The 16,650-nt window shown below is 35.8% G+C and overlaps 1 protein-coding gene across 1 annotated transcript in view; it reads right to left on the minus strand.

Moving 5' to 3' along the window:
* The window catches only part of LOC115422848 (probable G-protein coupled receptor 153), a 98,165-nt gene that overhangs the window by 35,058 nt on the left and 46,457 nt on the right, over positions 1 to 16,650 (minus strand). Inside the window, exon 2 of the mRNA XM_030139435.1 lies at positions 12,711 to 13,332. Coding sequence (XP_029995295.1) covers positions 12,711 to 13,084 — 374 coding nt within the window. The 5' untranslated portion in view covers positions 13,085 to 13,332. The remainder of the gene's footprint in view (positions 1 to 12,710; positions 13,333 to 16,650) is intronic.

Consider the following 16,650-nt stretch of genomic DNA (forward strand, 5'->3'; position numbering starts at 1 on the left):
TGTTTTTGTTTGTTCAAAAATAATAATATTTAAGCATTGAGACCTGATGTATCAAATATGATACAAAATTGAAACTCATACATGGAAATTGATATTTGAAAAAAAAATGTTTTGGTTGTTCAGAAGACCCAATAAAGAACTGGAATTTTCTGTCAATGATGTAATGGTTCAGGCTTTACAGGGATAAGTTCTTACATCAATATCTATGGCATTGTACTGACAAAAACAGTGCTTTTAGACATTCCATTTTTTCTTTTCTGTCCATTTTAGTCACATGATACACACAGGAGTTAGTACTTGATTTCATAACCATTGTTTTTGATGACTTTTGATGGTCTAATAATTTTTTCCACGACTGTACATAAAATAGACGTACAAACTTGGGCCTCATTGTAGTCGGTGTACAGACATGCTGTTATGTAGTGGTGTAGTCCAGGGTATACGGCAGTACACGACGTATACCTACTTATTTTTCAGTCATCATTGCGTATACCCACTGTTAATATCACCCTGATGTGCACCATTCAGTAGTATCTGCGAGCCAAAGTGCTCATTTTTTCCCCTTGGATGGTGAAGTCATGACCTGCCCTACTCTGTCTCTAATTGGCTAATACTCGCTGCCTTCACTGATTAGATTGCTTAACTTTAGGCATGAGGACTGATGAACCAATCAGAGGCAGAGTAGGGCAGGTCATTCCAAGGAAAATATTGCTAACTAGCGCTGGCCACCTCTGGAACCTGATTGACAGGTCACTGCATGTCTCGTTGAAAGATGCCCGATTATTGGAAATATGAGCAAAAAGGCAGAATAAATGACTTTCAAGTGAGTGACACATATCGAGAGAACCTACTTCCATGGAATACATAACTCAGAGGTAAGTTTTAAGGTGGTTTCAGAATGAGTCACTGTTTTAAACTACTGGACATATGACTGCACATTTAGAGGAGAGGAGATGTTGTCGCCAATAGTTAAACTGTGTGAGTAGGCCAGTGGTTCCCAACCTTTTTTGCCTTGTGACCCCATTTTAACATCACAAATTTCTGGCGACCCCAGACATTCAAAACTGAGACTTTTTTTTTTTTGCTCAAATTAATTTGTTTTTGATCATGTAATAGTTTGCTATACTATGTTGCAAATAAATGTTAATTTTAGATGACATGTAGTCTATATAATGTATATTATTATGGACGGAGGCAGAAAAGCCAGGTGTAGATTACTGCACAAAGTGAGAATTTTATTTTCCTTGGTCAGGATATGTACAGTCAGTCCAGCTTGGATTTACAAGGCTGACAATTAATACTGAACAAACAAGAACTCAAACTATGAATTATGAAAGAGCTGCAGCATCTGAAACTGACCACAATGAACATTTGACAGATAAAGAGAACCACAGTGCTTCAGTTTCAGGTTCACAGTTTGTCATGTCTTTTATGGATTGGGATTGTCTCTGTCAACTCACATATATTTTTTATGAGTACATTTTTATTTATTTATTTATTTTTTTAAATTTTTATCAATTACTTGAAATTTCAGGCGACCCCATTTGAATTCCAGGTGACCCCACGTGGGGTCCCGACCCAAAGGTTGAAAAACATTGGTGTAGGCTTACGTTATGAAAGGCTAACGTTATGAAAGGCTAATGTCAGAATCAGAATTGCCTTTATTGTCATTTGACAGTACAAAATACATCAAACGAAACTGAGTTCGATGATTAGGGACATCGGGCTGCTGCTCCAACTAGAGCGCTACCACAAACCAATGTTAAATGTTATCCTTTGTTTGCCTCATGTTGAATACATTTCCATTCATGCAGCTGCTTGTGTGACCAGTAAAACCTACAAACTGCTCCTGATCAAGTCATGATCATTTTATAAAAGTGAGCAAATTCCACTGACTAAATAGAGCAGAGTAGTAAATAGAGTAGTCTTATATGTCACTATTTCTAAAACAGGGATTTTTTCTGGACTACTGAAAAAAAAAAAAAAAAAAAGGCAAAAATTGAAAGTATACCCACTTTTCCAGGGACCACTACACCACTGCTGTTAAGATAAATAAAAGTTCCCCTAAAAGTCATGGTGTTTTGTCCCTTTTATTGTTCTTTTTGTTATCTGCTGGTTTTCATCTGATTCTTTGATTTTCTAACATCTACTTTCTGTCTTTTGCGTGAAACTCTTTGTGACCTTGACGTGAACGGCGCACTATAAATAAAGTTATTGTTCTGTGTAATAGTACAGTTAATATTTGTAACTTATGTTGTGTCAGTTCAAGTAAGCTAATGATGTATGAGCGGCACAGAGGGGGCAGCAGCCTCTATCTTTGTGCAAAGACAAGTAGGTCTTGTTGTCACTGTGAGTAATAACGCCAGCCTTTCCTGAATGTGCCTGGGGTACATATGATGGCGAGGTTACGTCACCAAGCTGCTTGAATCTATTAACAGAGAGACAGAGAGAGAGCGAGAGAGAGAGAGAGAGAGAGAGAGAGAGAGAGAGAGAGCGTTGCGATGGGAAAAGCTCCTAAGAGATAGCGAGCGCAGGGTGATGAGAACAGATGCCGAAGTACAAGGCTGGAATTCATAATTCAGGCCTTCAGTGTGTGTTAGTGTCAGAGACAAGGCAGCCATGCTAGCTCAGCAGGGCGAACGTGGAGCGATGTAAATGAAAGATGAATAGCAATTACACAGTGCATCACCTGAGCTATCACTCCACCGCACTGTAGTGTTAAAAGTGACTTGAAAACAAGACGAGGAGAGGGAGAGAACAGATGAGGGAGATAAAAGTATTTGTGTAAAGCCCTGATATCGCCATGTGGGCATCAGCCAGTAGAGACAGCTGCACAAGCAATATAGATAGCAAGATTGAGCATTGATTAAAAAGGAAGTTTGCATATCTTATTTGAGCGTCTGCTTATCTGAGCGGAGCTGCAAAATTGGCCCGGCTTTGTGCAGACCGTTACCACAGGACATGAAGGCACTTTATGTGTTTGAGAGAGCTAACAATGAATCTAACCGCAGTTTTATCACATCAACAACCCACAAAGTACACAAAAGTACAGGGAAATATTGATGTTTATATCTCAAATCAGCATGAATAGGATGTTTCCCAATGTTTTTGTCCATGTAGTTTAGAAACATCAATATTTCTTGAGAGTTTAATGGGAGATTTTTCTTCCTAAGTGAGATGTGAGGAAAGTAGATGGTGAGTTGTGGTAGAAGATTATTACTAACAGTCAGAGCATGGAAAGTATTTTAGAAATTTAGAGGTAGGACATTTTTAAAATCATAGTCATGAATTAATAAACAACAAAAAAAATACTAAATCTGTGTGGAGAGAAATTAAGTAAAAACCATCTCTGAGGGATTTTGGAAGCAAATAGAACAATTTAAACAAAACTAACCAATGCAATGCAATGATATTTATCACAATATAAAATTATACAAGTGGTACCAGGCACAACAAACCCCACCCCTCATATGTATTGTAGATTATTTTGGCATCGATCCAGCTGATGTCATCATGTCTATGTGTGTGCTGATGTCAGCATATCAATTGCCTCTATATATGTGCCAAGTTTGGAGTAAATTGAAACAAAATTGATGTTTTTATAGACATCTGAAATTTCGCCCATTATAAGTAAATGGGAGATATTTTTTTTAATTCATAAAAATTTGAACTTTGACCTACTTTTCCCAAAATGAAACCATATCTATTCTGGATTACTAGCAATCTATAAACCCAATTTGGTGTGAATTCAACCAGTAGTTTTTCTGCTACAGACATTTGAAATTTCGCTCATTATAAGTAAATGGGGAAAAAAACGGATTAAAGAAATTCATAAAAAATTTTAACTTTGACCTACTTTTCCCAAAATGGAATGGCCTCTATTCTGGGTCACTAGCAATCTATAAACTCAATTTTATATGAATTAAACCAATAGCTTTGCTGCTGCAGACATTTGAAATGTTGCCCATTATAAGTAAATGGGGGAAAAAAAGGATCTAAAAAATTCATTAAAATTTAAACTTTGATCTACTTTTCCCAAAATGTAACCACATCTATTCTGGATCACTAGCAATCCATAAACCCAATTAGGTATGAATTCAACCAATAGTTTTGCTGCTGCAGACATTTGACATTTCCCCAATTATATGAAAATGGGGAGAAAAAAAAAAGTTTAAAAATTCATTAAAAATTACAATTTTGACTTACTTTTCCCAAAATGTAATTAGACCTATTCTGGGTCACTGCCAATCTATAAACCCAGTTTGGTATGAATTGAACCAATAGTTTTGCTGCTGCAGACATTTGACATTTCCCCAATTATATGAAAATGGGGAGAAAAAAAAAGTTTAAAAATTCATTAAAAATTTGAATTTTGACTTACTTTTCCCAAAATGTAATTAGATCTATTCTGGGTCACTGCCAATCTATAAACTCAGTTTGGTATGAATTCAATCAATAGTTTTGCTGCTAACAAACAAACTGAACCACAAATTATACCCCTTGCCTCCCCTTTGGGGGTCAGGGTACTAATGGCATTTATCAGTATTGCTTTTTTGCCCAGACCCATTAGAAAAGAAACACCTGAATTCAACATGTCCCAATACTTTTGTCCACATAGTGTAGCTTGTCTGTTTTTCGTTTTGTTTTTTTTCATTTCAATTCAACACTTTATTGTCACTGGATAAAAAAAACAGACAGTGGTTCAAGCATATTTCAGGCAGACACGGGAAGACACATAAAAAAGCTAAAATAATGTGCATTTCCATTTTACTGCCCATGATCACCTCCAAACACAGCTCCTTTTGGTTCGAAGTAACAGTTTGTAGTGGTAAAATGCATCTTCGCTGTGCTTCGAAGTGTTCTTCACTTCCACAGCTCTAACCTTGTATGTGATCAATATGGTCTCAGATTTATTACTCTGCAGCCTTCTTTATTATGTCATTACTCAGTCCAAATGGAATCTGGGATCTAAGATGAACATGATTCAGCCTCTTATGTCTATACTGATGCCATGATGTATTCCAGACAATATAGACATCCATAACCTACCCAAATAAGCGTGAATCATAGGCTTTAACCCTTTCATGCATACTGGTCACTACAGTGGACAGTTATTCTACAGCTGTTCTCTTGTATAGTCATGGGTTTTATTGTTTTAGTTCTGTATCAGCCAACACAGTGGGCGCCTGTGCATCATCCCATACACTGACATTCATACCGTTACTGTAACTTTGCTGTTCTTGATAAACCTGATCTGCAGTAACAGGTCTGAGTGTAAATCAGTTGCTTGTTATTGTTAATAGACTGTAATTAACCATTTTCTTAAACAAAACATTTTTTTTTTTTTTTGCATAATATCTTCATAAAGTGAATAATAACTAATATTAGAGTATGTTAAAATGTGACAAAACACCAGATTAGCAGCATTAAAAAAAATTAATTTCATACTTTTCACACAGTGTATCAGTAAATACATGTTTCTTTGCTTCAAAAATTAAAATGCATGATGTCCAGCTGAGTGAATATTTTTGCAACTCCATGAAAAATAGGTTCATAAAAAAATTTTCAATTGTTTTATTTTTTTCAGGCCTAAAGAGGAATAAAAACATTCAGGAAAAATATCATGATTAGGGTCAAAAAACGGTATTCAAAATCTCTCTGAAGGGACATTTTAGAGACGATTTGACCCACATTTTTACTTTTAAATTCATTTTTGCTTTAGTTGGACCATAAGGGATTATCAAAAACAAGGAGCTACTTTATACTGAAATAAATGTTGGAATGGCAATCAATTAAATTTAGCTCTCTGATGGGACATTACTGCATTTTGACCCATTAAGGTTCTCATAATTCATGCATGAAAGGGTTAAACCGTTTCTGGAGAACCTGAGTTTTACTTCAGACACTTTCCATCGCAGGCATTTTGACTTGTTCAGGCAGAAAATGAAGAAGAGTAATGATTTGAATTCTCAACGACTGCGGGAGTTTAGGACTTTGGTTTGTGCAGGCCGACGCCATGACAGGACTCTGTGAGACGTTTAATCACCTGCGAACTTTTCCTGCTGACACGAGCCAAAATGTCTGGTGTGAATCAGACCCTTTAGAGGTCGACCACTAGTGACGGTTTAACCCTTAAAGACCTGAAACTATTTTTGTGGTGACTTCCAAATGATCATGAGGGTCAGTGGCAAAGCGACTAGTGCAGGGATGTCAAACTCATTTTTTTCCAGGGGCCACATTCAGCCCAATTTAATCTGAAGTGGGTCGGACCAGTAAAATAATAGCATGATAGCCAATAAATAATGACAACTCCAAATTGTTTTAGAGCAAAAAATAACTCTCAATTATGCCAATATTTACATTTACAAACCATCCAAACAAAAAGGATGTGAATAACCTGAAAAAAATGAAATTTGTTAAGAAATATAAGTACTATTTTATCAATATTATGCCTCGATTTATCATTTATACATGTGCATTACAGATGAGATCAACAAAGACATTAAACATTTAGTAACAGGCAGAATATTGTTAAAATTGCCCTTAATTTTCTTTAGACCAGGGGTGTCAAACTCATTTTAGTTCAGGGGCTACATTCAGCTAAATTTGATCTGAAGTGGGCCAAACTAGTAAAATAACATAATAATATATAAATAATGTCAGCTCAAAAATTTTCTCTACAAATGACTTTTTCCAGAATACAGAGAAGAAGGGGCCTGAGGGGGAATCCGATGTTTTTCACAGTGGGGCTTTGCCACATAAGTGCTGATAATATCTAGTTTAAATATGGATATATGAATATATTATTACTATATAGGACAATATGGAATATTATACGTCTTTATATTATGTATGTATATGTGTTTTCATTTGAGGGTTTTTGTTTGTCTGGTTTTTGTTTTGTTTTTGTTCTTTTTAGTTTGTATTAATATCTGGTATTAATATCTTGTAGGAAAAGTTGTAAATGGGTATTATCATATTAGTGTACATAGGTAAAAGGATGTGTGATATTGTTATACTATTGTTGTTGTTGTTATTATTATTATTACAATATTCATACAAAATAATAACTGCTATATAATGATCATAAGGAATAGAAATTGGAGGTAGGAGTATATAAGTTTTTACTTCTTCCTACTCCTTTTTGAGCATGTATAATTTCATTTCCTTTGTTTCATTATTATTTATTTATTTATGTACCTATTTATGTACCAATCATTTATGTACCAGTACTTATATTTTGTTGGTTGATTTTTGTTTTTTTTTCAGTGTCTACATGTTCAAAATAAAGATTTCATTCATTCATTCATTCATTCATTCATTCATTCATTCATCCATCCATTCATGTTTTATAGTGAAAAAAGTGAAATTAAACAATGAAAATGTTTACATCTACAAACTATCCTTTCAAACAATGTGAATAACATGAACAAATTGAAAAAATATGTGTCATTTTAACAATATTATGCTTCAGTTTATCATTTACACATGTACATTATAACTTACAGATCACAGCGGGTCTACAAATACACAAAACATTTAATATCAGGCAGAATATTGTTAAAATTGTACTTACTTCTCTTAAAACATTTCAGGTTGTTCATATTTATTCAGGTTATTCACATTTTTTGTGAAATTATACTTTGTTTTAGTGTAAATTCAGGAAATTTTTTACATTTACAAAGAAAGGAATTTGGAGTTGTGAGTATTTATAGATTATTATGATAGTATTTTACTGGTCTGACCCACTTGAGATAGAATTGATCTGAATGTGGAACCTGAACTAAAATGATTAATATTTTAGTGTAATTTTTGCATTTCACAACTTCATCCCAAGGGCCAGACTGGACCCTTTGGCCGACCGGATTTGGCCCCCGGGCCTCATGTTTGACACTTGTGCTTTAGACATTTCAGGTTGTTCATATTTGTTTAGGTTAATCACATTTTACTGTTAAAGGATAGTTTGTTAATGTAAATATTTTCAGAATTTAATGTTTTTTGCACTTAATCAAAGAGAAAAAAAGGTGTTGTCATTATTTATAGGTTATTATGATATTATTTTTGAGTTTGATGCCCTAATTTGCACTTTGCAACTTCATCCTGCGGGCCGGATTGGAAACTGTGGCGGGCCGGTTTTGGCCCCCGGGCCGTATGTTTGACACCTGTGGACTAGTGCCTCAAATTTAGTAAAGTTCAACTACTTTCATTCTGGAAGCATTTTACTTGTAGACCAGTTAAATCAGAGCAGTTTCTGTTAAAGCAGCGCTAGTGTATCCCTACATAAAGACAGAAATAGGCGCGAAATGTTGCGAAGGAAGCAACGACATCAGTCAGAACATCTGATTATGTGTGAACAGCAGATATGTCTTCTCAGGATTCTAACAGGACCAGAGTGGTGTTACTGTGGCGGGGTGTTGACTGCTAATGTGAGGTGAACCTGATCGTTATTATTCAGCGTTACTTTGTAATATCACTTGTTGTGTGGCGCCAAATGGAGCTGGAAGCTAGAGATGGCAGATGCTCAGTCTAGAGGGTTTTACATGGTGTTACCCCAAATAACCGCAACCAGCAGATGTGACGGCGAGAGAAAGAGTTCACCTGATGCAAGAGCTTCTCCTCTAAAGAACAAGTTAAAGAGGCGGATAATGAAACAGCAGTGATAAAAACTGAATAAAATAAATATAACACTTTGAAAAGAGCCATTTTGCATAATGAGTACTTTTATAGTTGGTACTTTTATTAGCATTTTGCTGTTAATATCGCTGTACTTTTACTTTTAATTGCAATAGAGAATTCCTATACTTTCTTAAAATCAGCTACAACACTCTATTATTGGTACTTTTTAAAGAATGCAGTAGAACTTAATAAAAAAAAAAAAAAAAAGGCTGCAAAAATGAAATCAAAATCTGTGGCATGATTATAATCCAAGAAAAGAAAATATGTTTTTACCAGATGGTTCAAATCATCTAACCAGAAAACAGACAAAAGACAAACAGGAAGAAACTAATGACTATAAATAAGACATTCATTCATTCATTCATTCATTTTCTGAACTGCTTAATCCTCAAGATGGTTGTGAGTGGGGGGGGGGGGGGGGGGGGGGGGGGGGGCATAACCTGGCTACCAATGGGTGAAGACGGGGTAGACCCTGGATGTGTCTCCAGTTTATCATATATACATATAAAGAAAGGGCTGCACGACTTAGGCCAAAATAAAATTCAGATTTTTTCCTCTAAAAACTCCATTTTGATTCGGGCTGGTGGTGGTGTTTTAGCCAACACGTCGTTTTCGTGTGCAGTCCGCAATGCAACGCACTGCTGCCACTCTGGCGTGTGATGAAGTTTAAGGTGCTGAAATAAGTTTGTTGTGTTGCTGAGTTTGCAGCGAGGAATGGTTTGGTCTTCATCGGAAACTTCGACTTGCTCACACTATTTTTAGCCACAAACTTCATACTCTCCTTAGCAAACGGCATTTTTGTACTGGTGTGTGGAGACCAAAGACTGTGGAGACCATTCTCACAGTTAGGAGGAGGAGCCTACGGTAGCCTGGAGACACGAGAGAGATGAAATTCGATTTGACAGTTACCCTTTTTTAAACATCGTCCTAATTAACCTTGTAAAGCCTTAACTATTAAATCATTGACAGAAAATTCCAGTTCTTTGAAACTGGAGCCTTTATTGGTCCTTCTGAACAACCTAAACATTTTTTAAAACATCAATTTCCATGTATGAGTTTCCATTTTGTATCATATTTGATACATCGGGTCTCAATGCTCAAATATTATTTTTGAACAAAGAAAGACATAATATAACACAAACATGTCTAACAAATGGGTAATTCCTTTTCAAAATTGTCAAAGTTCTTCCTCCTTCCTCATTAATGACAATCTAGTAGTGTCACTGGAAAGGCCTCTGGTGAACGAATTCCTCCCCCTGGTGGATTATCCGTGTATTGCATGTATCTAATTGCATACATCAGGTTTTTCAAGAAAGATAATATCACACTAATCATGTAGAGGGCTTCAAAACACATGTATCAAATATGATACGTTTGGCATTATAGGGTTAAATAATCTGATTTAGATTAAAAATCAATTAATCGTGCAACCCTAATATAAAGACAAACACCCATTCAATCTCACATTTACACCTATGGGCGAATTAGATCAAATAATCTATTGAAGTGCAAATTCCCACCAATGCAGGACCCTCTTGGTTCCCACTACACCGTACCACCCTAAAAAACGTGTGAAATACTGGGGGTGTCTAAAATAAAAGACTCAAAATATGCCATTTTTTTGCCATTCATTTCTATTTTCCTGTATCCTCATCATCATGAATCATGCCTTAAAATCTGGCTGTTATTTATGGGATTCATGCATGATTCTTACAAATATCAATGATAAATAAAAGCCAATTCAACAGCTTTATAAATATATCTGTCATCTCTGAATTTGTTTGCAGAAATAGAAATGAAATTAATGAATGAAAACAGAATAATGATGTAGTTTTCAGGCATTTATGTTTCTCCTGGTCAGAAACTCCAGACACAACATTGATAAAAAAGGACTTTGTAAATCCTAAAATGACGTATATTCCTGGATGGACAACAAACAACAGAAGCTACATTTTGATCCCTTTTGTTACTTTTTTATTCACCTTCGTATCTGTGTAAGGTCTTATTTATCCAGCTCATCATTCATCCTTGTTTTTCAAAGTTCAGTGAACAGATGAAGTCTCTTGGATGAGAGACAAAAAGCTTTCAAGGACAAAACCAGTCCAGCTTAACTTCGTAAACAACTTCATCTTATTAATGGGAGTGACGACAAAGAAGGTCAAATCTAGTGCTTTATAAATATAGTAATAATCTGTTGGGGTTTTTTACTTTTAGGGTGAAAACTGCAAACTGAACAGGATAAACAGCACAGTGTGGGTGTGACAATATTATTATTATTATTATTATTATTATTATTATCATTATTATTATTATTATTATTATTATTATTATTATTATTAATAATAATAATAATAATAATAATAATAATAATAATAATAATAATAATAATAATTTCTCTTATTTTTTCTAATATTTATTATTTTTATTTTTATTATGATTAATTATTACTACTTCTATTATTTATTACTACTAGTACTTTTAATGTGCAATTGCTTGTTTTTACGATTAGTTTTTATAGTTATTGTTCATTTTCTTTCCCTTTTTATCTTGTGTACATTCAGGGTTTTGCTGCGACTGGAACCTTAATTTTTTAAATCTGCCTATGGGATCAATAAAGTTCTATCTAATCCAGTCCAATCTAATTCAGTGTTTCTTGGGAGCGGTTGGCCAGTTTCCATCCTTCTTATTCACTGGCGAGGGGGTAGGGTGGTGGTGGTGGTGGTATATATGGGGCGGTGTGGTCCGTGTCATGCGTACCTCACAATGGGTATGCGCAAAGTGAAAGTGAAATTTAACACACAATAATTCCTCTACATCTCCCGCTGTTGTGAAGCTCATTTATCTTTTCCCTACCTCCTGAAACTTCGCAAACTTTCTTTTGCGGGGGCAGGACATTTGTTTATGCCCCCCCCACCACCACCACAACCACAACCAGCCCTGAGGCATAACATATATATATATATATATATATATATATATATATATATATATGTGTGTATATATATATATATATATATATATATATATATATATATATATATATATATATATATATTATACATACAGTATGTATAAGAAGTAATGTGACAGTAATGATTTTTTGTATCAAATGTATGGTGTAGCAGCATGGATTTTGAATCTCATCTAATCCAATCCAATGTAATGTAATCTATTCCAATCCAATCAAATGTAATCTAATCCAAGATAATGTAATCCAATCCAAACTAATATAGTACAATCCAATCTAATGTAACCTAATGTAATCCAATACAATCTAATACAATCCAATGTAATACAGTGTAATCCAATCCAATGTAATTAAATGTAATCTAATGTAATCTAATTAAAGATCATGTAATCCAATCCAATCTAATGTAATCTAATCAATGTAGTCTAATCTAATCCAATCCAATCTAATGTAATCCAATCTAATCCAATCCAATCTAATGTAATCCAGTGTAATCTAATGTAATCTTATCCAATACAATGTAATCTAATGTAATCTATTCCAATCCAAGATAATGCAATCTAATGTAATCCAATCTGATGTAATTCAGTGTAATCTAATCCAATCTAATGTAATCCAATCCAATCCAATGTAATGTAATATAATGTAATCTAATCCAATCCAATCCAATCTAATGTAATCAAATCTAATCCAATCCAATCTAATGTAATCCAGTGTAATCTAATGTAATTTTATCCAATCTAATCTAATGTAATCCAATCCAATGTAATCTAATGTAATCTATTCCAATCCAAGATAATGTACTCTAATGTAATCTAATCCAATGTAATGTAATCCAATCCAATCTAATGTAATCTAACGTAATCTATTTCAATCTAAGGTAATGTAATCTAATGTAATCTATTTCAATCCAAGATAATGTAATCCAATATAATCCAATCCAATGTAATGTAATCCAATGTAATCCAAGCAAATGTAATTCAGTGTAATCTAATCCAATCTAATGTAATCTAATGTAATCCAGTGTAATCCAATCTAATCCAATCTAATCTAACAGCAGCCTTACCTGTAGTTCACGGGCCAGCGTACCATCCACATGCGATGATAAGACAGAGAGGTGACAGAGAAGCATGTGACCAGCGTGAGCGTATAGAAGGTGGAGACGAACACCTTGCACAGGCCCTCGTTCCACTCGTAGTTGGAGTGCTGGCGGCGCAGCGTTATGACACAGTACATGGTGATGGGGATGGCCATGTTCAGGATGTGCGTGCCCGCCAGCGTGCAGATGAGGAACTCTAGCGGCTTCCACTTCTTCTGCTTGGCACTGACGCTGAGGATGCTCCAAGTGTTGGCCAGGATGGACACGCCCGAGCAGACCAGCCAAGCCAGCGTGTTGGCGTTGATGACGTCATCCTTCATGGTGGTTACTTCATCCACCATGTTGGAGCGGGGCTGGGCGGAGCCTGGCGGGCCGCGAGGAACCGATGGTAAGAGCAGGTAGACACGAGGAGGAGGAGGAGGTGGTGAAGGCGGGCAGGAGGGGACGCTGGGAGTCGGGCAGGTCAGGCATCCTATCTGGGTGGGCGTGCACTCTCCATGGGTTTGGCGCGGCGGGAAAAGGTCATGGGAGCGGCGTGACGCAGAGGGGGAGGACGGAGAGCCGAGCCAGATCCTTTACAACTCTGACACTGGAGAGGAAAGAGAGAAAAGAGGAAGCACGGAGATCAGAACGAGGGTGTAATGAACATTAGACAGTCAGTGGCAAATAATCCTTCATCATACATAATCCCTCATCCGAGTCGACTAATGCGGTTATATTAATCACAGCGAGTGCAGGGGAGTAAAGGTATCAGCAATATGTAATTAAAAGGAAAAAGAACTGTCAACATAATCTGTTACAGTTACCCAGAAAATATGGAAGACATTTACAGTGAACAACTGATAGTGATCGCAAAGGAAGTGACCTTGATATGGTTTTTTTCAATGTAAATCTTTTTTTTTTTTTCAATTATAACTGCACAATTAATCAATTCATAATTGTACCAGGAAAAGACAGTGGTTTAAAGGTCCAAGGACAGAAGTATTGGGACTGACGAGATTCATTCACTATTTTTAACCTTTTATCTGGCAAGTGACTATTTTTGGTCATTTCCACACATATTACAAGACAGTGAGGCAACAGTCTCAGGTCCAATGTGGTCTGCAGCAGTGTTCCCCAACCCCTGCGGTCCGGGGACTGACCATTTGGTCCCGGGCCGCAAAGAAAAAAAATTGTGGTTAATATTAAAGCAATTTTTTCCACCAGTCTTCCAGCGATTTTATTTTGAAAAGGGATTGTTTCCGTCCTCGCCTCACAACCGCTCCTACGCCATTTCATGAATCAATGGTAAAACAAGCTAAAGAAATGAGCCAAAACAAAATTCACTGGAGAACTTTTTCGGGAAGAAACGAGGAAATGTATGTAGGGAATGTATTATAAGGAAATATCAAGATTCCTGCCTCAGTTACAGGTTCATTGCAACAGGTGACACACAAGCGCCTGCTCCAGTACATCAATCCGTGTTTGATACAACTTCAAACCTCTGTGCATTCTGGATTAAAGTCAAAGCAGAATATGTGGATATCGCCACAAAAGCCCTGAAAGTCCTTCTTCTGTTTCCAACCTCATATTTTTGTGTGGCTGGGTTTTCTGCGATGATGAATTACTAAGTAGTAGACTGGATCTACGGAACACAATTGGACTGTGTGTCTCCCATCATCCCCAGATGGGACCGTCTAGTTGCAGGGAAACAAGTCCAGGGTTCCAACTGATTCTGCATTAGGGTGAGTTGATATTCTACTGTAGAATCATTGGAATTGCCTGATATACAGTGTAAGTGTTTCAGATCACATGCTCTGAACTGAAAGTTTTTTGTGATTGGAACCCCTGCACCTCTTACCGGTTCACAGAAAATTTTCATGCATGAAACTGGTCTGTAGTACAAAAAAAGTTGAGGACCACTGGTCTACAGGGTCTGTAAGGTCCACCTCTGCATGAACAGTGAGTGTACCTGCTTTGTTAGGTGCCATGAAGTAATGGTACTAATGTAAGGAATGATGTTCAAAGGGAGAATGTGGATGTGGACAGGGGTCTGGATCAGCACTAATGTTTTTGTAATTTTCTAAAACACATGCACCTTTCACCTTACATGTGTTTTTCTTGTGTTTTCATATATACTTCTTCTATTTTATTTTATTTTATTGACAGTTACAGGCAAGGAACTAAATATGGTAACTTCATTGACTCTCATTTTCAGAATGAAAATACATTTTATTTATTTTCTAAACATTTCACAAAAGTAATAATAATGTGGGATAATGTGGATGTGGACAAGTGTCTGGATCAGCACTTATGTTTTTGTCATGTTCTTGTTTTTTTGGGTTTTTTTTTTACAGTTACAGGCAAGAAACCAAATAGGGTAACTTGATTTTCTACATGACAATAAAACATTTTGACAATTTTCACGAAAGTAATGAAGCCTTGTTAGGTCTTCCAATAACACACTAAGGTTGTAATGTAGGTAATGGAGAATTTCACAGTATTTCTATGAGTGAACTATAAAGGGTTAACACTGGGCTATAAAACAATAATGAATAGTGTGAAAAACATCACTTTTTTGTCTTTATTGTGTTGCCATCTAAAATGCTAACAAGATGATTTAGGTTGTTTTATTTATCTTTATGTCAGATATTTTTAATCATAATTATTTTAAATCTTCTGCCTCTAGACTTGATATATTTGTCACGTTCTGATCATAAATTACCATCTGTTGTCTTCAGGAAGCAAAAAATAACCTTAGGATTATTGGTTTGACATTTATTGAGATAATTATTGGCAAATATACGAACATTTTTATCATGATAATATTTCAAATTGACAAGAATAGAAAGTCATGCAAGCTGTAGGCCAATATTTTTGTCCCTTTATCATGTATTTTGGATTCAGTGGCAATAATTAGAAGAAAACAAAAAGATCAGACGGTCAGTATTGCAATAATTAAGCAAGTAGAATCAAACTGCAGATTACAGATCTTAACGTCGACTTCAATAATTATAATATGACCGTTTCACCAAATCAAGCAGCTGATCATTCTGTGGCAAAAATAACATTTCTGGTGAATTTATGGTCAGTGTGGGTCACCAGCAAAACTGCATGAACAAAAAATCAAGAAATCCCTCAAGAAAAGGACGGATTATGGAGGTTTGTCTACATTTACACAAGCTCGACTCATTTGTCTGCGCTGTAGTCGTTTGGCTCTTGTTTGAATAATCACCGACTCTCATCAACCAATAAAATCAATGCTCATCGGTCTGAGCCACCTGTCCGACCTGGCTGTGACCAACTGACCACCCCAAAGCAGATGGTCATGTCGCTGGACAAGGAGGTCGTTCAGTTCATCAGGCTGAACCACATTTTCCTCCCAGGATCAAACAAGGGTGATACTGTACGGTGTAAAGCTTGTTTTTACTGTTGAAAATGCATCCAAACAGTCGAGAGAGTTTAACAAAGGTCTCACAGTGATCAGTGTTGAGTACTGTTATGACACTACTTGGTTAAATGTAGGTTTTTAGGCCTTTTTTTTTTTTTTTAATTAATCAAATCGAGTCACATGTAATGAGTTATATTTGCAAAAAAGGGTTATTTACAGCCTATGACACTTTAATTTACTACATTGTAATTAGGGCTGTGTATTGGCAAGAATCTGTTGATACGATACAAATCACAATACTAGGATCACGATATGATATATATCGCAAAATATCACGATACTGTTAACATGGCGATATTTTTTTGTTTCTTTACTTTTTAAAATGTTATTTCTTGGAAAAATTGAATTACACCAGAAACATGCGCAAATACTTAACAAAATTGGATCTAATGTTATATCTCAAAACATTCCTGCATAAAAACTTTCGATAGATAAAGTTTTAACATCCGGCTTCACCAGTAAAAAAAAACAAAACAC

The sequence above is a fragment of the Sphaeramia orbicularis genome, chromosome 7 (assembly GCF_902148855.1).
Source record: "Sphaeramia orbicularis chromosome 7, fSphaOr1.1, whole genome shotgun sequence".
In the NCBI taxonomy this organism is placed as follows: domain Eukaryota; kingdom Metazoa; phylum Chordata; class Actinopteri; order Kurtiformes; family Apogonidae; genus Sphaeramia; species Sphaeramia orbicularis.